Source organism: Nesoenas mayeri (genome assembly GCF_963082525.1).
Source record: "Nesoenas mayeri genome assembly, chromosome: 8".
Classification (NCBI taxonomy): domain Eukaryota; kingdom Metazoa; phylum Chordata; class Aves; order Columbiformes; family Columbidae; genus Nesoenas; species Nesoenas mayeri.
Window position 1 is genome coordinate 6,406,793 of NC_137554.1, and position 23,091 is coordinate 6,429,883.

The 23,091-nt window shown below is 39.5% G+C and overlaps 1 protein-coding gene across 1 annotated transcript in view; it reads right to left on the bottom strand.

The window, feature by feature from the left end:
• Nucleotides 1-21,291, bottom strand: part of PIGK (phosphatidylinositol glycan anchor biosynthesis class K) — a gene marked incomplete at both ends in the record, with an annotated part of 66,918 nt that extends 45,627 nt beyond the window's left edge. The window contains 9 exons of the mRNA XM_080348733.1: nucleotides 5,017-5,189; nucleotides 10,029-10,139; nucleotides 10,925-11,042; nucleotides 11,376-11,472; nucleotides 11,819-11,930; nucleotides 13,221-13,356; nucleotides 17,246-17,337; nucleotides 19,582-19,635; nucleotides 21,199-21,291. Of these exons, the coding sequence (XP_080204859.1) occupies nucleotides 5,017-5,189; nucleotides 10,029-10,139; nucleotides 10,925-11,042; nucleotides 11,376-11,472; nucleotides 11,819-11,930; nucleotides 13,221-13,356; nucleotides 17,246-17,337; nucleotides 19,582-19,635; nucleotides 21,199-21,291 (986 nt within the window). The remainder of the gene's footprint in view (nucleotides 1-5,016; nucleotides 5,190-10,028; nucleotides 10,140-10,924; nucleotides 11,043-11,375; nucleotides 11,473-11,818; nucleotides 11,931-13,220; nucleotides 13,357-17,245; nucleotides 17,338-19,581; nucleotides 19,636-21,198) is intronic.
• Nucleotides 21,292-23,091: the final 1,800 nt, after the last annotated feature.

The window sequence follows — 23,091 nt, forward strand, 5'->3', positions numbered from 1 at the left end:
TACCGAACACTGTTATGTGTCTAGGTCAATTAGCATATGCAAATCACTTACAAAGAACATGCAGCTTCTGGACTTGATTCAAAAGCTGAAGTCAACAAAAATATTGCCATCAACTTGCATGTGCTTCACAGCACCTCTACACACAAAGAGGTTTAGTTTGATGTCAATGCCTATTAAAATCATACGTAGGAATAACTATTTGTAGATTCGGCAAAGTAGGTTCTACTGAAAATAATGTTAAACAACTGAAGCACAACCTGGTACCAACAGTCGAAGATTTCTCATATAAGAATGCAGGATGACACAAAAAATCACATTAACAGTTGGAGGAAGAGGGGAAGAAATCATCCAACACCAAAGAAAGTCTGTCTTTACAGCTAGTTTTGCAACAAAATATATTTTCTTACAAAAAATGTGACAAAAAGCACCATCGAAAATATCCTTTCAAATGAACAAATACTTTATTGTTTAAAGCTGGTTTTTAAAATATCTTGCTAAATAGGGACTGTAATTACCAAGCATAACACTTTAGCTTATTTAAAATCTTCCCGACACAATTTATACCCACAGTTCCTTTTAATATTGTCAGTCATCCATATTTATTTTCTACTGATGTTATACTAGTGAAATTGCACTCTCCTATATAATTTCTCCTGCTATAGCCTTTGCATTAATTTTAGTTGCTTTATCTTGAAAAGTTCTTTTACACTAACAGGCATAGGAGTTTATGTATATGTGCATACACGTATATTGACCTATCTCTAGGCAAGCAAAGGAACACCAAATACATTTACAAAATATTTTAAGAAATAGAGAAGTAATATTTAACAGCAAGTATTAGTGTACTCCTGTTTTTTCATTACTTGTACACTCTTGTTTTTTCATTACTTGTAAGCTACTAAAATACACATGGATCAAAAATTCCACACTTAGAAATTTATTCTGCTGCAATGGTAAGACATTAGATGAAAATACACTACATGTAGAGCTGATTAGCATGTTTCATGAAAAGAAAATATGAAATCCATCTATAGATGCTTCCAGGAAAACAACGCTACCGAGAATTAACAGCTTCATAATCCCCCTGTCAATTCAATGTTAAATTTACCCCAAATAACAAACAAACAAACTTCACCTCGTCCTTTCCTTCTCCATCTGAAGTAATTTCAGACTGACCATAGGAAGGGGGTCGGGGGGTGGGAACCACAACCCCCCTGTGCACATTGGGTGTCACGAACGGCGGAGCTCGCCCGGGCCGATGCTGCCCCCTGCCGGCGCCGCCGGGCACCGCAGGGACGGGCCCGCCCGAACCCGCCTCTGCCACCCACAACACGGGCTGTCACTTCAACCGACCCAGCAACTTCCGAAGTCTTTGCATAAAGAATAGGCAGAAAATACAAAGAAGGGAGGGGGGATATAAAAAAGGCAAGCTGAGGTACATCTGTCACTGACATAACCCCCAATCCGGATGCAAAGGAGAACTGGGGATTTCTCGAAGAACAAGAGCTTTCAGAATTAGCCTTAGAAATTATTTATAGAACTTAAAAGAATTACAAACCTGAGGCATCTGGTAAAAAGAAAAAGAATGGTGGTCACAGAACAAACTCAGCCTTTTCTAAGAAAAACCCACTGAGCCAAACAGATTCTACTAGCCAAAAAATCACCTATTGGTTTCACAAACTGGATCCACAGGGATTCAGGAACACACAACAACTGTTTAAGCACATCAAGTTGAAAATAACTGGTAGGAAAGAAGAAAGGGCAGGAACGAGACGCTAACACAAAAAATAAACAGATTGAGAAAACAATAGCTATTAACTACTGCAAATGAACCAACGACTCAAAACGGTTCTGTTACACAAGCATCACTCCTAACACAAGCGGCCAATTTATTTATTTTTAGGAAAACACTCACTGCCAGTAGTATCACATTTCTTCTTAACGGAAGTATTAAATATTAAGCCCAATTCTCAAAAGCAATGAAACTAAGATGGTTTTATATGATACTGTCGTTAATTCACTTCTTACTACCCTCAAGAGAAACATTCATCCCAATTTTCACCAGCGCTTTCTGCTGATACACATCTTCTCCTCATGATAGGAGCTGAAAAGGAGAAAGAGTCCCAACTGCCTGTACAATCCAGGTTTAAGAGACACACTCCTAATTTATTAGATGTACTAAACTCTGCAAGGCTTCTCCCCCAAAGATGCAGGATTTATTCTACTCCTTAAAATTTACTTTATGCTCTTTCCTGGGGATTTAGACAAAATATAACCAGCTGTAGCCCCAGAACCCTTAGACTGTCAGGTTTTCTGCTAAAATTGGCAGCTACAAACCCAGGTGGGACTGTGGTAGCTGTAGAACAAGCCCTTTGAAAGTGAACATAGCTTAGATTGAAACTGCTACGAAGAAAGGAAACAGCAGAGGATTCTTCCTTTTATTTTTTAAAGCTTTTACTCAAAAATGTTCACCTACTAATACATGGATAGAATGAAAGCCTCTTCTTTTGTTTCATTAGGAGTTGTTTCTTTGTACGAGGCTCAGCCCAAGCCGAAGGAAACTTCAACGGCCTCACTCGTCAAATGTCACGGTTGGTGCTCAATGTGAACCTGTCAGTTCTGATTTGGTTGCACAGCTACGGCTCATGCTGAGCTTGGGAGTGGATCCGTATTACGAAGTAATTGCTAAGCAATAGTGTAACAAAAGAACAAGCTTCTATTGAAAAGATTTGGCAAAGTCACAGTGGTGAGTGAGATGAAAACTTGAACAGTCTGTCAGCGGCAGAATCCCAATACACCTTCATGCCTGACATGATGGCATCTTCTTTACTCATTATCTGTGTAATCAGTGCTTCATCTCTTTTGTTAGTTTGGTTTTTAATGCTCTTATCTACACGTATGACACTTGCAACTTTAAAACAAACAAATCAGATCTAACACGGACTATTTAAGACTGGGTGAGAGTTGAGGTCTGTATTTCATTTTCTGGTTACACGCCGTAACACCAATATTCTGCAGCATTCTACTGCCACCAGTGTGTAAAAGGAAAATAAACAAGGTATCAAGGTAACATTGAGGGAAGAGTAAAACAAAGAGGAAATGACTCATAAAGGAATGAAGCCAAGAGACTATATCAAATATTAAAACAATAACATCTCTGAAAATTATCTTTTAGGAAAAAATGTAACTGGAATGCAATACAGAAAAACAAACAAACAAAAACCTTAAGATTCTGCACAGATTTTGTAAGAATACACAAAGATCTGCACACTAAGTAATCAATGCAATACGTCAAAATTTGTGTTAGTGGTATATATTTGTGATCTATCAGATACTTCCTGGTAAAACTTCTTGGAAATCCTTAAGGGGCACAAATTCAATTCTACATGAAGCTATAATTCAAGCTATAATTCTTAAATTTGCTGTAGTGAAACGGATCTGTTATACCAAGAGGTACTAACCTCAGAATTCTGCTTAAGGAATTTATTAAGTACTCCACTTCACTATCTGTACAGCTATGCTATAATTTTCCAGCACTTCTCTGCAAAGTCCATACTTTCCTCTCCATTAAAAACACATCCCCTATAAACTCTTCCAAAGTGGTAGCAAGAAAGTGAAAACTGAAGTATGTTTTCTGACAATTGTATCTGAATAAAGTGCAATGAATAGCTTACTGTTTTACAGGAAACCACTTTAAATGGTCATACACATGACATATGAGGCAGAATTCCATAAGCTGCTGATACGCATGTCTATTCCTAAGCATACATGTTCTCAAAGACTCTTTCAAGGTAAAGGAGGACTATTTAGCTATGAAACCAGCATGTTCCCATCCCTGCCAACCTCACAGATTCAAGTTAACCAGAATTGCCATGATAATGTAATAGAGCTTTCATTAAATATCAGAACTTTTCACAAGGATAATATTCTTCTCTGTGTACGAGTGCCCCTTTTATTCTTCAGAGAAAAAACAAATTTAGTGTCACCAAGTACTATTCTAAACTAAGGAGTCACAAAATTAGCCTAAGATATATATGGTTAGTACTAAAATGCATGTTACAGATAAAAATAGAGTATGAAAATAAAATACAAAATATGCTAAACTATGCAGGATAGTTTTAATTATGAGGTGCAGAGTTATTGTTAACTTTAAAATTAATCAAACTGCTATACACTAACTTGTCCTTTGATTTGAGCAATAGTAAACAACAAGGTTGACAATAATTTACATAAGTTTATGTGTTGAAAAATATTTCATCCCAGGTATAGCAGACTATTTCAATCCTCATTTTTTTTCACACCCTACAGGACAGTATCACGAAACATAAAAGATGCAACAGAAATGGAAGAACAACGCTAAATAAACTCTGCGGTGCAAGCACATCTTCCTTTACATGTTCCCAATAGGTGGCAACAGAATACCAAAAATACAAAGAACTTTATCATTCCTTCTTCATCCACAAAGCAATGGGAGCCCCAGTACAACTTGTATCGATGAACTTGCACCGGCAATTTTACTCATACGAATCATTGCATCTCAGCAACAGAAATTCTCAGGACAGTTAATATCAAAAGCCAGAGAATCCACAGAACAGAAACAAATCATTTATTAAAAAGTTTGTTGTTATGAAACAAATAACTAATGGCTTATACTCAGAGCTTATCTGAGGGAATAAACTATTACAAGCATTAATTGACATTAAAAAAAAATTCTGCCCATTATAGAAGAAACATTAAGGAAGAAAGAAAATTTTAGACTAATTTTTTATTGTTGATGACATCCACACCTTAGTCTTCAGCAGTATATATTTAAAAGACTGAATAAAGGGATGAGAATTTTTAGAGAGTTTTCAGCTGACAAACCCCAACTTTATCAGTAGTAGCAGGTCTATACTAATTCCCCAATTTCTTGTAAGAAATGTCAGAAAATCAGAGTAGTTTCCTTGACAGCTACAGGATTTACTTGTTTCTGTGGCACAAAGCTATCTAAATCAAGTCTAGGCAATGACTACTTACTTGCTTTCAAAACCAGCTACGTCACGGTCCAAAGAAATAGTCTCCGTTGTAATTTCCACCTTTCTCACACTGCCGAAAAAGTCTGTTATCAGGACGTTTTGAGGGTCTCGCTGAAAGAGGTCAGTTCGGTGCCCAGGTGTGGAAACACACAAGCTCTTTGGACAGACCTGAAACTGAAAACCAAGATGGACAATCACATCCTGTCTTTTATTCATCAGTTTCTACCTATACTTTCCCCCAGGAAACTGCTATGAAAAGGTAAATGCCACACATAACTTGCATTAATTTCAGTACAAGCCCCACAGCTGAAAAAATGATTGAACAAAAGCATTAAAAGGCAATAACATCTTGATTATGCATTTCAGAAAACCTTCATCCTCACAACTGTGCCATTGCCATTTGAGTTCAGAAATGCTTCTGTGAAAGTCAACCATCAATTACAGCTAATTGATTAAAGGCACAAATGTATTTCTGAATGTAGATGCAGCAATGCCACTATAACAACCCAAAAAGCACAACTGGGTATAAATTCTTCATATTTACCAAAGGGAGGCAGGCAATATTTAAAAAGCCTTGATAATTAGCTAATAGTAAAGGCTTCATAAAGAAGCAGGAATTGACTGAAAACAAAAAAATCTCTTGGTCTTATTTCTGCTTTATAGCCTGCAAATTAATGCAGAATTTAGGATCTTCAAATCTCAAAGGACTTTTATGTACCTTAAGTTCACAAAGACATCATGTAAAACCTACACATTTGCTGTATAGACCTTGTTGCTTATTTTACTTATGTATTTTATCTTCATATCAGATCCACTATATCCAGCACACATTACAACAAAAACAGCACTAACAAACTCTTTTCAATGGACTCAATTCTCTATAAAGGTACATTTGCAGAAAATAAACAGATGTAACAGTGACAGATTTGTTGTAGCATTTAGAATATCTGAGAGGACAGCATGCCTATTGAATAACAAGACAGTTATGTACCCAGCAGGTATCCAAGGCCAAACTAATGCATTTGGGACATCATGCCTTTTTGCACAAGTCTCGCCACACTCACCACAAACGTCTCTAATATTGCCCATCCGGATAGATTCCTTATTTCAAAAGACCTTGTAATGCACATAATGTAATACAATAAATAATGATCGGTTTGCATTTTTTATTAATAATGCTATATAGCTTCAAGTGCCATGAAATGCAGCCCAAGGCCTCACTTTCTCTAGTCTTCTTGATGAGCTTGCAAAGCTGATTTCATGGCTCAACCATGAGAAGGCAATTTACAACCAAACGCACAACCCTACTAGACAGAGGTGCTTAGTCTACAGTGCTCCAGCCACTTTTGTGAGCAAATGTTGCCGTCCACTCCACTGCCTCATGGGCAGCCCACCAACTACCGGGTAACTGTAGGTTATGCAAGTCCTTGCATGTTCCAGCAACAAAGAACATTTATTATAACATTTATAATAACAGAAGAGTTCTGTTATTTATAATAACAGAACAGATTGAGGTACAGGACAATGAAGGATGCTCCGCAAACGGGTGCTCATCTTCCTACATCTTAAATTCTCCAAGTGATAACAGGTCCACCAGTTACTGGACCTGCAGCTCATAGGCTTAATTACATCACGGGTCAGCTCTTAGAAGGTTGCACTCTTTGGACAAAAAACACAGGTCCTAATTAGCTCAATGTAGATGCAGCCTCAATTATCCCAGATTATGACTGAAAAAAACCTGTGAGTTTCAGGTCATACTTCTGGCAGAAATTCTGTGCTCAGTCTGACACAAAATGCATGGACTTACATGGCTGCTTCGCTTAGGACACCAGAGCCCTACAATTAAAAGGTTTCCAGACAGGAAACAATGGACCTGGCTTTTCTTCACAGAGCAAGATTCTATCTCCCTATTCCTTCCTTCTGCTCCATTACAGTTTCTCTTTCATACCCTGTCATTTCTGCCTTAAGCCTGTAAGCACAGAGCATTAGGCTGCTGGTCCAGGGAGACTTCAGCTCCCTTTCAGCGGTACCTTACGTGAAGCGTACAAACACACGTATCCACTGAGCTCTTCTTTAATAACTCCCAATTCTCTTGGCAGCTTATCACATAGCAGCTAAAAAAAGACGGGGCAGATCAAATCTTACTGTTATCCTCCCTGTGAAGTGAAAATGAACTAGACTCATCAGCATCATGCTTCCCATACAAAGTCACTTGTCATTGCACACAAACCCTCTTAAGTTTCAGTTTCACCAAAATGCAATCAATTTTCTCCAACTCTGCTCCAACTAAGGGCACAAACATACAAACTAAGTCTCTGAAGTAAGCTATAAAAGTTAAGTATTTGTTTTAATACTGCATAAATCTATGCTGCAGTTACACCACTAAGTCTCTCTTCCAAGCTCTCAATGAGTGTAAATGTCCCAAAACAAGTGACTGAAAGTGAGAAATTGATACTGCACTCAACTATTTCTAACCTGTCCCACAACAATTTACTACCATAAGATGCTGAGATGAATCTTGAACAAAAATGTGCAATGGCATGGAGAGGAGTTCAGCATTAAAAATCTACTTATCCAGGACCAGTGTGAGACAAGAAAGACTGCAAAGCAGCTACACCACAGCAGACTAAGACTAATAACTGAAGCCTTCTGACAAAAAAAGGCAAACACTGGCTAAATGAAACACATTTGTTCATATGTAGATTTTTCCAAATTTTTAAAAATAAGATATTGTTCAAAAAAATCCAAACAATTCTGCAGAACTGGAACTTTGTTGCCTTGAGTATTCTTAACATTTTTAGTTATTTTATGACAAATTATATCTCATTTAGAAATGTATGTGTATCTTATTTTAAAAGTTCAGATGTTTGACATTTCAATTTAGTCTTTCCTTTTTTTTGGAATTGTGATCAAACCAAAAGTCAGTCATTTGCACAGCTTTATGCTATCCCTTAGCAACACAGATGGAGCAGGTGGGGAGTAGGTGGAGTGGATGATGAAAAAAGATGTCTCATTCTTTGCAGGAATGCAATATCCAAATCTTAGGTGGATGTGAAGAGAAGCTGTTTTAAGAGTGGTTGGGGAAAAGTAAAGAAGCGATGCAACAGAAGCCATGTAACACATAGTACTTCTGAAAGAGCAGACATTTGATACATCAGAAGATCACACAATTAAACACTAGCTAATAATTTTAAAGGCAGTCAGTGAGCCACATGTTATCCTGAGTTTGGAAGGCGTTAATTTTTAAAAATTCAGACCTGGATAAGCAGTATATCCTTGTTCTTAAACCAGCACAACACTAACAGTGCATTCCAGTGCCAAAGTACGCCTATAACTGCTGGCAAATAACTGGACTTACACCCTTACCAAGGAGTAACCACATCACTTCAGAACTCTTAGATGAAGGCCTGAAAAGCACCAGCTCAAAATTGAGAGATCGCATTTGCTGAAATACGTGCATATCACGAATCGCTACATGATCATCACAACTCATGGTCTATTTGGGTCCATTCTCTTCCCTTCTCAGAGCAACAGTAAGCAGATGGATGACAAATGATAAGAGGATGTAAGGAATTTACTAGTATGAGATAACTTCCCACAGCTCTAGCTGAGTATTTGGTGTAAAAGCAAAAACAACAATGCAAGAGAGAATGTCTAGATAATCTTCTTCAAAGAGCTCAAAAGGTAAACTGCTTGGCCAGCTAACAAATATTCTGTGCTTTTCACAACAATTGGATTACTATCTAGCTGGCCGGACCCACTATACCACCTCCCAGATGGTATCTTACACAGTAGAAACCACTGTTCATTTTTCATTACTCTTTTTTTTAACATCAATTAATTTTCTGGTTTACAGAAGAGAGTTCTAAAGTGCCATTTGAATGAACTGGCTAGAAGATACTTAATCAATAAAGAACTTGCATATTCTTCTTTAACAAGATTTATTTTAAAATTATCTGCACCCCATGATCAGAAGGTATTAAATTACAGGACAATATTTCATGCCCACAGTAGTAAAAGTATCTTGAATCTTAGTCACTGAATCAATTCTGTATCAACATAAAATCTGCCAAGTGTGGGCTGTTTAGAGTGAATTCTACTCTACATCTCGCAGGCAGGCTCACACCATCCTCTGTAGACAGAGGGTGGCATAAAACTTTTGAGCAGCTGCTCCTTTTACAGAAGCGAAGCAAAGACAATCTGTTCTGCAAGCGCTGGCTCGTAGATCACTGACGCAGCACGGCAGGTTTTACAGCTACAAGGTACAAAAGCATGATTTATTACAACAATGAAACTGGGACTGGAACGGGTATAAAGGGTTAATAAATAAAATATTGTTACTTTTTATGTCATCTCACCAGTGCATACATCTAACTTTTACAGAGGCATTTTCATAAATTTTATCATAGGTTATCCGGTGGTTGGGTTTTTTTTCTCCTTTCTGTCTCATACCTGAAAGCTACCATTAATATTTACCTAGGATATAATTAACACTGTTTTACTTGGACATATCTGCTCTAGAATCTAAGCAGATGCACAGAGAAATTAGTCTCTGCAGGCATTTGCGAGTGCACGGTTAGAATTTTAACTGTTTCATCACCTTTGCAAAACAACATCAATGGCTGCCTTTCCACAACTGCAAAGTGTCTGCTATCCATTCAGTTGATTTCAGAAGCTTCCAACTATCATTTTTCAAATGCAAATATTTCATTCTATTAAAATGAATATTTAATGAAGAGTTTGTTCATTTTTCAATGAATAAAAATTAAAATCTGGCTAATTTTGGTTAATTTTTTCTGTAGCCAGCAAACCGCTTTCACATGGAGGACAATCCTTAAAATGTTACGCTATGATTACATTTAATAATCGCAAAAAGACCCTCCCCTCAAAGCTGCTTCCGAGAGAAATAGCAGGAGAACAAAGAGCATTTGGAGAATCCTACGGACAAAATAAATCAGTTTTGAAATTGCTGAAGTCATTAGCATATTCATGAATGTTGAGTATTCTACTTACTAGGTCATTCATATTTGTCTGACTGGCTGGATGAATTTCTTCCAAGAACTCCAGCACATAGAATGTGTATCTGTCCATAAGATGAACACCAATCCCAAGATCAGGTTGATGCTTAAAAACAACACAGAGCAGTTATTGGGCATTTGCAGGAGAAAATTTGATATTTATGAGAGGGAACGGAATGTAATACCATGTTACAAAAGTCAAGCAACACTATTTTTTTGTTCTTAAGCAAATTACACAAATAAAATTACTGGCTGTGAAAAAACATATTGTTGACAAGCTAAATAATAGAGTTTATCTTAATTTTCTAGACTATAACCTGGTAATCTCAATGTTTGCCAAAAAGCAGGGAACCCCTTCTTCTTAATGGTCCAGCACAGATTTGTGGGCTGCCCTGAGCTGCTTACGACTTGGAAAACAGGTCTGGGAGAGACAGTGTATTTACAGCACTGTGTGGTTCAAGTAATCCTGACCTGCTGGTTTTGGTCTGGCTAGGATCTCTCCGCCATCACTCCCCCTGTATTCAGCTGGGATATAATTACAGCAGGTGAAAGGTAGGCATTTTTTTTGTAGATCAAGTGTAAGAAGCCCTAGACTGAATATTTCCCCACACATATCTCTCAACAGTCTTCCCATAAAATTTCTTCCTCTCATAGGCAATGCATAAATTGGCTGCAAGCACAGAACCCATCATTAGCCGGGTTCTTTGGGATGGCGTACAAAAACAGGCAGGAAAAGTACACCTACAAATTTTGTCTAAACCAGACTTTGTAACTAAATGCCTTACACATTCAGCAATTAGAAGGGAAATTTTTAGTTCATAGTCAATAGGACCTGTGCTTTTAACTCGGGTATTCTGAAAATTGTCTTCAGGATGACAAAAATCTACTTACTGATAAAGAATCTTCTCCTACTTGGCTGCTAGCCAAGGCCATTATATTAGGTGAATAAAAACGTTCATACATGGATGCTCCTTGACAAGTATCAATAATAAACAACAATTCATTGTACCTGAAAGAAATAAAACAGCCTCCTTACCCATCTCTCCTTAAATTGAAAATCATATACACACTTTGCTTTTTAGTTACCAGGACAGCTGCCAGTAACCTAAGAAACATAAGAGTTCACACTGATTGACTGTTAACAAGCAAGTTGAGTTGAAACAACAGATTTGAGCAGCTGTAACTACAGGAAGCTGAAAACAAAAATTAAAACTCTTCTTTCTAAATACACACTTCAATGCAATTTTATGGACAACAGATGGTATCACTGCTGAAAGTAAGTAATGCCCACCAGTAAGAGTTCAGGCATGCTCATGAAATACAGTATTTAACTTTTTCTTACCGTCTTTTCTGCCACATTTGTTCAAAGGCATCAGCAAGTTCTACATTTGTGATTTCTTCAGAATCTTGAAATTTTAGGAAACCATTTCCACCATGGCCTGACAGAAAAAACAGACGTTAGGCAAGTATGAAGGTTAAAAGAAAATACTTCGCCTGGTTGACCATTTTTCTGAAAAACAGGTGAACACGATTCTTTCTCCAAATAGGCTCCAGCAAAAGAAAATAAGAATAGTACGTATACACCTTTTAAGCTGGAAACTATACTTGCTAAGTACTGCCTTATAGATTTTCTCTTAATTACTATGACATGCTAAAAAAAGAAATTAAATCATTTTGTTGATCCTTTTGTTTGTTTGGTCTCCTGATAGGATTTCATGCTTTCAAATAGGCTCATCCAACTGAACAACAAAAATCAATAAATTGTATACAGAGACCTATAATTACCTGTCATATATATTAGAATATTGCTTCTGTCATCAGAAAGAAGACGTTTAGATCGTGGTGTGCTTGGTGGGATTCTTCCTGTTAATACACGCAAGAAATTTTCCACAGTAACCTACGAATAGAAGCATAAAGTAATTTTCTAAAGATAAAAAATATTGATTAACAACTCTAGGCTGGGTTACCCAAATTAAAAATGCAACACTAAAATATGCAGTGTATCTAATCAGACACAACATTGCATGGTATAAACTGCATAAACAGACATTTTCTGTTTAAGGTTTTATTGCACATTCACAATAATATGGTATCTTTTACTTCATCCCACTAACGTCAGCCTGGTGCTTTATTATATCCGATAAGTCCGCTACCATTATAATTTCTAAACACACTTTCATTGATCTGAAAACTTGTCAGCATATAGCTTTATTCTGCCAAAGCTGCTCAGGTACTCACAAAATGCTCCAGCATCAGTGTGTGTTACCACGGAAAAATAAAAGTTTAAATTCCATCTGCAACTCAGGAAAGGAAAAACAACAGCAATTTTGGCTACCTAAGTCTCTGAGTGATCAGGTAAGACCCACCTGGATGGTGATTGTAAAATATCCTATAAAACACCCCTTCTTCTTCTTCATGCAGATGTACAGAGCTCAAATGCTAGCAATGAATTCATATTCAGGAAGAAACACTATAAAAATAAACTATCGCTATTTCAGTGTTGTATCTTCTCTATACAAAGCTTCAGAGAAATAAAACATCTACTATATACTTAAAGACACTCCTATAAACCCTTCAGTAATGATTACACAGCACTACTAAACCATGCAACTGACGTCCAATTTAAGATCAACTAGTAAAGACACTGTCTGTTTCAAGGAATATTACACTAAAAATGAGAAGGTGATAGAATGCAGATTTCTACATAGTAATTGCTTTGGAGTAACGATTAGGTTATCACTTTTTAGTTTGATAAAGCATATACTTAATATTAGAAATTTAAGTAGGTCTCCCTAATAACCGTTTCACTTGAACAGCAGAAGTTTCACAGTGGTTTTAGGTGTTTGCAAGATGAGATACTGACCAGCCATTTCCAAACAAGAGAAATTTCAGTCATGTGTGTGTACTCCTAAAACATACAAGGAGTTCCGTACATTCTTTTAACTGTGGAGATACCATTATTTAAAATAGCAAATACACAACTTATTTCTAGTATAAAAAATTTCAAACACAAAACCAAGTATCAAAGAGGGGAGGCGTGTGTGTTTTAACCCTATCCGTTGATAATAAAAACCCAGCCCAAACCCAGTAATGTGAACAGAAAGGCTTCCTCAGACTACACAGATGGATAAATCTTTAAACCAACACTAAAAACAAAGACCTAAGGAGTTAATTAAAGTGTAGTCACCTCATAGCTTCTGTAATCCACTTCGACATCGTCTCCATAGACATTTAGCTCCATGTTTTTATGGCTAAACACAGTAGCTGGCTTGGGATTTCTGGGATTACATGCCATATCATCTGCTAGCATCAGGACAATGTGACTACAGAAGATAAGACAAAAACATTTCAGCCATTCTACTTTCACATAACAGTCTAATTGAAATTTCAACACCACTGTCCCGAGATTAAAACAATAGCTTATAACATTAAGAAGATACCTGGAATTGTAAGTGAAACTCTGCTTATCTGGATCTTTACTATTATAAAGATACCACACACAGAAATACTGTTATTTCTCTACGGGATTAAGTCAGGCCAAAGATGAGCACAAGAGTAGTTGACATTGGCAACTTCATGATACGGACTTGCCTTGATCTAGGCTGGCAGAACTCTATAAATAATTTGGAGATTTTTATGGGGCAGTAAATCACTTCATGCAGCTCCATGGAAGAAACCCCAGCCTGTTTGTACCCTCTCAGACAGATCAATTAAAAACATTATGACAATTTTAATTACATTTGAGGAGCTCCTGCACATCTCTCACCATTATACTACATCTGATACACTACTGTATGATGATGTGCGTTAATGGAATTTTCCTGAAGAACACAAGTGGGCTGACACGAGACATTTTGTCTTCTTAATAGTGCCAAGAAAATAAAAACACCCAACCCAGCATTTCATAGTATCAAGAAAAAAGAACAGCACATTATAAAGCTGTTTCAAATTTGCATGCATCCAGAGATCTGTATTTCACCTGCCAGGGTCAGGTTTGGGTCGAAATATGAAATAACAAGTAGTCACTGGAGATTGTCAGCACTAGCAAGAATGTGCCAGAGATGTCTGGAACACGGTGAAGTCAGTTCTTTCCTGAGACAACCCCATCTTGGATATACAAGGTGTTTTCAAAAGACAGACCCAATTTGAAATCACATGTATATGAAATTGGCTCCATCATTTTGAAACATGCTGTAGTTTCTCCTTTGTGTTCTCGCAAGCAATGCTTACAAAACAAAAACTGTGTCCTGCAGTGCCAACTTAGCCTCTCAGGAACACAGTTATAAATTCACACAGTATCACAGTATGTTTGGGATTGGAAGGGACCTCAAAAGATCATCCAGTCCAATCCCCCTGTTGGAGCAGGAACGCGTAAGTGAGGTCGCACAGGAACATGTCCAGGTGGGTTTTGAATGTCTCCAGGGAAGGAGACTCCACAACCTCCCTGGGCAGCCTGGACCAGGCTCTGCCACCCTCACTGAGAAGAAGTTTCTTCTCAAATTTAAGTGGAACCTCGTGTTCCAGCTTGATCCCATTACCCCTTGTCCTATCATTGTTTGCCACCGAGAAGAGCCTGGCTCCATCCTCATGGCACTCACTCTTTATATATTTATAAATATTAATAAGGTCACCCCTCAGTCTCCTCTTCTCCAAGCTGAAGAGCCCCAGCTCCCTCAACCTTTCCCCACACGGGAGATGCTCCACTCCCTTCAGCATCTTTGTTGCCCTGCGCTGGACCCTCTCCAGCAGTTCCCTGTCCTTCTGGAACTGAGGGGCCCAGAACTGGACACAATATTCCAGATGGGGTCCCACCAGGGCGGAGTAGAGGGGAAGGAGAACCTCTCTCGATCTACTAACCACCCCCCTTCTAATACACCCCAGGATGCCATTGGCCTTCCTGGCCACAAGGGCACAGTGCTGGCTCATGGCCATCCTGTTGTTCACCAGGACCCCCAGGTCCCTTTCCCCTACACTGCTCTCTAATATGTAATTTCCCAACCTATACTGGAACCTGGGGTTGTTCCTGCCCAGATGCAGGACTCTACACTTGCCCTTGTTAAATTTCATCAGGTTATTCCCCGCCCAACTCTCCATCCTGTTCAGGTCTCTGATGGCAGCACAGCTTCCAGTGTCAGCCACTCCTCCCAGCTTAGTGTCATCAGCAAACTTGCTGATAGTACACTCTATTCCCTCGTCTAAATTGTTAATGAATATATTGAATAATATTGGCCCCAGTATTGACCCCTGAGGCACTGCACTAGATACTGTGTCTTGTTATTTAAATACTACTCCTGTGCTTGTCGTTGTTCACCTATACTGCATAATGATTGCAGGAATCAAAAAGAAATGCTGGATTCATTCTGGCTTGGGTTTTTTAGCGAAACTTTTCTGAATTGGAGCATTGTGCCCACATGTCAACACACCAGAGCAACTTGCATTTATGAAACCACCCCCCATTTTCCCAATGAGTTCTGCTGGTGGTTGACATCTATTGAAGCCACCAAACTGATGCAGCTCCATTCAAAATGAGGCTACGTGCAAACCTCTCAAAGAAAAAAAGAAATGTGATAAATGTTTAAGATGTGATTTTGGGGGTCATTTTTTAGTGTTTTGTGGGGGTTTTTGGTGGTGGTGGTGGTATGTTTGTTTTTAATGAGGTTTTGCAGCAAAGAGAGAAAAACAGGTAGAGGAAAAAGTTTGTCTAAGGGAGAAACCCACTCAAATCCACGTAAAAACTGCTGCAAATGGGAAAAAATAGGTGTACTCTCTCTAGGTCTTCTCCAGTGTCTTATTCCTGACCTCAGCCTCAAACATTCCTGGATTCTGAGTTTCCAGATCCTTGGGTATGGATAAGAAACAGATCAGGCTACTGAACAACAGAAATCTCCAGCTGTGCTGTAGATTTTGCGGTTATTTCTAAAACTGCCATCTATTTTGATGTTAATGGTGAAAATGGATGGATGAATGCAGCGAAGATGAAAGTTCTCAGCTAAGGGTAGCGCTATAAAAATAATTTCTAAGGTAGTGTTTAGGGCAACTCGGTTTCAAAGACTACACAGGAAATATGACAGATGCTTCTAAATGAGATTTGCAAAAAAAAATCCATATCTCTGTAGCTTTCAGCCCATAGCGCTTAGGCAGTATGTTCCCTTGGATTTATAGCCACCAAATGCTTCCAAAAATTAGGTTTCAACATCTCCTCTTTCAAAAACTGAGAAATCATATTTTCTTTTTCAAAATAAACACAGGAAACATGATGATACTGTCACCGCATTCACGGTTGAGTGGAAGATAAGTGAAGACTCCACATACTGGTTTTGGACTTGGACAAAAAAATGTCATACAAATGTAATCCAGCAGAATATGCAATTTGCAGAACTGGAGAGGGCGACATGATGGAGAAACTACCATTAAAACTAACATTAAAAACCAGGACCACCAGGATTTCCATAGGAGGCTACGGATACATTTGGCCTATTATTCAAAGGGTGTTGGTGCCTAGACTTTGCTTCCGCAGTTCTGGTACAAGTAAATTGCATTCCAAAACAGCTGGATGGAACTGTACAAATACCCCAGAACTTCCAGAAGGAACACAACTAAAAGACACTTCAGAACAGTTCGTTCACCTTCCTAATCCTCTTGTACTTTCACCATTGTACCATCACTAGAGAGGCACAAGTTAATGGACAAAGCTTCTGGTTTCTCTACAAACATCACGCAAAATGGATTTTTCAAGGCTACTTTCAATGCGTAAGAGCTGCTTTGTTCAGGGCCTTTAGTTTAGAGACTCTCATTGTAGTTGTAGATGTGGAAATCTTACATTTGAGTACAGTTAGGGTTGCTAACACCTCCACACTGCAAGGAAATTAATGTACAACAAAAGCCATATCCAAGAGTAGGAACACACTTTTCAATTTGCATGTTATGCTTTCACCAGTTTACTAAGTGGTACATTTTAGTGCCTGGATAGCTCCTCATATGTTTTTCATCTAATTAATCTGTTCCAACTGGAAGTTTTATTATATAACTTTGAGTTTTGCTGTTGGAACAACACTGCTGCACTTTGCAATACGCTGATGTGATCACGTCCTTCCTTTTTACTTTTACGCAGTTAAACTGGGAAGAGAAATGTATTTTTATACCGCTTCAGACAACACGAGAACTTTAATAGCACATTTGCGAAAAAAAATGTATTCACCAAGATTCCCTTACCTATCAGGAATGCCCAGTCTCTTGACACTTCTGTATACTGAAAGAGTATTTGCCACATGACGATAATTAAACCAGAACCGAGATGTGCACACCTTGAATTTTTAAGGAGGGAAAGAAAAGGGAAAAAAAAGAGTATTAAATAGTGTGAAAGATACAAATTGCCCTGGCACATTGCATCAGAAGACCATGATTATAAGAGTATCAGCAAACTTGTAACAAAACAGAAAGAACACAGCAACATCAAGAAACTCGTGATATAAGATATATAAACCTTCATTGTACCAAAGCAACAAATGCTGAAAATGGAAGTTAAAAAAAAGCTCTTAACATGTTCTTAACTGACTCATGAAAAAACTGTCATTAAAGCCAGCTAAGTATATACAGTGGCACTTCCGGGAATAATTCAGCAATAGCAAGTGGATAAGCTAAATTTTTCATTTCCTTTCTCCATATCAAATGAAAGAAAAATCAAAAGAAGAGTTCTTATCTCAGTAACAAACCCATTCCGGGAGCACTTCACCACAAAGGAGTAAGTGAAGCTGTGCAGAATCCGCACACAGGGGAAAATACACTGAGGACGTTTGTATTTAAGGAGTCAAATATAATAAAGAGCTAAGCGAGCTCTAACCAAAATCTGAATATAAATGCTCAAAAATCTCAAAGGAGTTCAGGCTCTACTGTTCTAACAGGCGAAGAGTCGGGGATCAGCCATTCTTGTACTTAAAACTGTTCCCTCGGTTGGATATTATTTAATCTGTCCTCAAAAACCTCAAACCAATGATATTTAAACAAAAACCTTAAGAGGCGATCTGCTGTAGCTCCTTCATAGCCTTATCATTGTCCTTCTGTTTAACGCAAGTTCACTACTTTTTGTTTGTTCCACACCAAGGACAGCAATTCTCCTTTGGAAACAAACCTCCTTCTCTTTTACGTGCCTTTCAAATAGGCAAAGGAAGAAGCATTTTAGAAGGGGTGACTTTAAAACCACAAAAATAGAGACGTAGGAACGAGCATTTAAGACAGTTTTTTCCTTTTTCAGCTTCAAATGTACAGTTCTAATTTAAATAGAAACATCTTTAAGTTACGCTACATAGCACCTTATTCTCTAGCCTTCTCATTTATGAGTAGTAGCTTAAATTACAATACAAATTCAGCCTGAAAGGATCCCCTTGCGTGTCGATCATCTCGTCAATCAGAAACTTCAAAACAGCCCATGGGAATCAGTCCATGAGAACACTTGCCTTTCAGCAAGATTTAAAGCTCTGAAAACTAACGGTGGCCAGTCTCGCTGTGACATTTCCAGACATTGTCACCTGCCCCTTTCCTCCATTACCGCCCTTACGACACAGTGGAAAATGTGTCTATTCTTTAAATACAGCTATTCACTCCACAGCATTTAATTCGAGCGACTAATGAGATGGGATTCCAGTATGATCCCAGGCTGGAAGTGCCTGATGGCAGTAAAACCATCCATATTTTACTCATTAAAAAAATAGTAGCAATTGTTATAAAGCTTAATCATGAACTATCGAAAAAATATAACCAGCAGCAAATTTAAGGACAGAAAGTATAGCTCCTTGAATCTAATTTTCCACTTTCTTTGTTTGTTTTTATGGTTACTAATAAAAGCACCTATTTGTTCATAATATTAAAGTAGTACTTTATGTTTTAATAGTTTCAAGTTTGTACTTTGTAAAATATATCCATTATTCTTTCTAATTCAATTAACGACTGTTAGCCTTCCTTTTGTATTGCTCGATTTTAGCATCTGGAAAACAAACAGCTGCTACTGAGTAATTACAACAGTGTTCTGAAACAAATTAGTCATTAAGACCTGAATTGTGATTAAGAAGCAATCGTGTAGCATGATTCAAAGCTAATAAAAGACTCATGGCAAAGAAAAAACAACAGGATAAGAACAGTTTATCTAAACATTATGTTGCCTGATTTTTTTTTTATTCCAAGCCTGTTATCACAAGTTAACAGGTTGAGTAAGAAGAAAAATCAGAAATAAATTGCACCTTTCTGGTCAAAGAAATACACATCTCTGATATCAGAATTACGCTTTTGTTCAATATGCAATATGGCAATTTAACTGTTTTAATGCTGGCAGAACCTTCATTTTATGAATCCTGCCACGTAGCCAGACGTTTTGAGTGCTTGAAATGCAGTCGTGCTGAAAGAATAATTTTATTATAGTGTAGTAAGGTTTTAAGCGCGATTTCAAATTCATTCATTTCTAAATCTTTATCTTTCCATTTCTTACAAATGAACAGAATTTTCCTGATGAAAAATTGACAATTTTATTAGAAGAAAACTACCTGGACCACACTTACCAAAACTGCCCAGTTATTTGTATGTCCACTTTTAAAGAACTGTTCTGCTTGATCCTGAAAAATTGAGAAAATATTAGATGTTTTTCAGATAAGAAAGAAATGATCACTCATCTTTTCGTTGTTTCCACAGAACAGTGTTCGATGCATGTTTACCACACCTTAACACTGAATAAACCTTACAAAAGCTTCACGAGGAAGTTTTTTTACTCCCTTTGGTACATTTCATGCAAGCTAATTGCTCCAATTCTTTCCCTGAAACTTGCAAAATAACAAAGGAGTAAGAATTAGTCACTTTCAGCTTAGTTAAAACAGCCTACACATCTCTACTCCAAAGGACACTCCAAGAACAAAATAAAATGATTTATTGACCTGCAGCTTCTTCCTTAATGAGAAAAGGGACTTGGATTAATTTCTGTTTTCTTTGTTCCTCTCATCTTTTCAACAGAAGGTAAGTGAATCTGCAATTTAAACCCATTTTAACTCCAAGGTGGTTACATTTATCTTTCAAAATAAGGAGCTGACAACAACAAACTTCCCCGTGATCTGTGCTATCGATAGTTCCCACTGTGCTTTGCAGAGGAGACGGCATAAATCAGGACACAGAGAGAGGATAAGACTTCCCAGAGGTAAGGGAACAAGTCTGTCCCAGAGCAAGAATCCAGACTTGCTGATTCTCCATCAGACTCTGGGGCACTGGGCTGACACCTGTGGGCTCACACAGAACACACAGTAACAAAAGCATTTGTTAAAATATATGTAAAATATACTGTGCTTCATGTAGTAAACAATTTGCAATGTAATTAGCAATCCAAAGACTCTGAAAATATTCCTATTGGCTATTTTAATTTTTAAAAAAAGTAATTAATTTCAAGCATAACATTTTGCTAAAAAAAGCAGAATTCAAATGCAAACAACACTCCAGATGTAGTGTGGGCACTGTGCAAAAAGCATAATTATTGAAAAATGAAATTACTCCCACTTAAAATATACGAGCGCCTTCTGTGTGTAAATGCCTCACACCTGTGAGAAGCACATGGTGACCAGCACAGGTGTGCAGGGCAGCTCCACCGCCTGGGAAACTGCCCAACATCCCACCCTGGTTTTTAACCAAAGAAACTCTATTGACTTATAATTCAGCCGGCAAGTGTCCGGAGAAGGAACATAAAACACCAACTACTGAAAGTTGCACTGTGCAGCCAAAGAGAAACTGCGTTTCGGAGACCTGCAAACGTATTAGAAGACGGGTGGGGTTAACTTTAAACAGTTTAAACAAGTCACACGGGCCTGTCGGCCCCGCAGTTCGCGGACCGCACTGCTCCGCACCCCAGAACCGCAACCCAGAGCCGGGCAGCCCCGCAGCCCCCCGGCCCGGGGCCGAACGAGGCGGAGCCGGGGGAGGGTCCGCCCGCCCGGGGAGGCAGCGCAGCGCGGGCACCGGCAGCTCGTCGGCTCTGCAGAGCAGCTCTCGGCCCTTCGCAGAGCGCTACGGGCGCCCCAGGGCAGCTCCACCGGCGCGGCCCCCGGAGCGGGCTGTGCCTGCGGGGGGAGGCGATGGGGGAACCGGCAGCGCAGAGCCTGCAGCGCCGCCCGCCCTCTCTCCCCTCCGGCTGTTCGTACCTGGACGCCGCTGGTGAGCGCTGCGCCGCAGCACCCCAGGAGCAGCGCTGCGGCCGCACGGACCCAGCAGGCGGCGGGCACCGGGGCCGCCATCTTACCGCGCCTCCTCCGCCGGGCTGCGGCCGCCGCCGCCGGAAGAGGCGAAGCGGCCTCTGCGCCTGCTCCGCGCCGCCGAGCCAGGGCGGGAGCGGAGCGGCAGCCGCTCCCTCGGCCGTTCCCGCTGCGGCCGGTTCTCCGCCGGCGCTTGGAGGACGGTGCCCCTGCTCTGAGCCCCGCCAGGCGCTGTCACGGCTCGGAACTCCGCCAGCCCCCGGAGAGCCTGCTTTGAATTCGGTTTTCACAGCGCCGAGGCGGTGGCGGCGCCGCAGGAGTAGCGCAGCTCTGAGCTTGTCCATCTCGGCGGGCGGGAGGAAACGCGGTGGCCTCGCATCTCGCCTTTGGCTCGGGGGCTCTTAGGGGTTAAGCACAGCCATTTAGCTCAGTCTTCTTTTAAAAATCTGCTCAAATCGCTGGGCATTGTTGAAATTTAAAACATCTTTTTAAGCTTCCATGCTTCATGCCTTACAAATATTCAAGCCTTCTATATGGGTTTTGTCTAACAGTGTGTGCTTTGATCCTCAGTGCATAGCAGCTGCTAAGACTTGAGATAACTATGAAGTTTTGCTTAGGCCTTGAGAACAAGTCGACCAAAGAAATATACAAGATGCTGCAAGGATGAGAAGCTCACTAGTCAGCTCAAAATGTAACTGTAGTTTGGTGACAGTGGCTTCATAGCTACTTCTCGGGCATCCTGGATGTCTGTTGAAACCCTGCAATGGGCCAGCAGAATTATGTCCTGAGATGACTCGATACCATACAGGGACAATGTGAGTGAGGGGCTTTCATCCCCAAACGACCACCAGGGACCACCGGAGGCTTTGTGCCTGTGCAGAAATAACAAGCTGACATGGCAAAAAGTTCCAGTGCATGCTTCAACACCATGGTGTGAATACGCACTAGACAGGTGAAACTTCGTATTAGATAGGAGGAATTTTTGTTACTTTTTGCATATAAATATCCCCGGGGAAACTCCTTTCAGGGAAAGCCACTGTAATCCAGACTTGTGCAACTCTGTAATAAAACAATGTCATGTCTCTGAGCGCTAATTGGCGGGTTTTTGCACTGCAGATAACGGACTTTATCAACAAGTGAGCAGAAGGGCAGGGGACACGGTGACCAAGGGTGGCCTCAGGCCTTGGTGGCTGCAGGGCAGAGGGACCACATTTGGTGGGGAGAAAGGGGGGGATCCAAAAGTGGATGTTTCGTGAAGACGCCTTGCTCTAGCCTCGCCTTTGGCACATGCATCCCTCAGAGCCCATGAATCACCAGATTTTATTTCAATCTATTGAACTGCTTGGTATGATTCTATTATTTCCACTAATGCATCCTGTCAACACCTTTGTTCAATTGCCTGATGCCTTCCATTAGTGAAGATTCAGAATCTGCCCTCAACCGTGGAAGCTATTTCCTGCTCCATGTACTTGTCATCAGTAATGACTTTCTCAGACAAGCATATTTCCATGTATTGGTGTTGGAATTTCAATAACATCGCATTTGCTGTTTGAAAGCATCACTGGTTTCCCTGATAAAACAATCACCTGTGATTAGATCACCTTCTAATTTTGCACCTAAAGCTAATGAACTTAGTCCCTTTCAATGACTGCAGCCACCAGCTCCTGTTGTGCCTGAACACGCCTACTGAGAAGTGCTTTGAGCATCTGTGTCCATTGTTGCCTGCTTGTGAGCCACACTGTTTATCTTCTTGCTCCAGAAAGCTAAATTAATTTTAAGTCTAGAACCAAACTTGAGCTTTTTCTTTGCCCTTTTAATTACTTCCACTTAGGTCTCCGATCA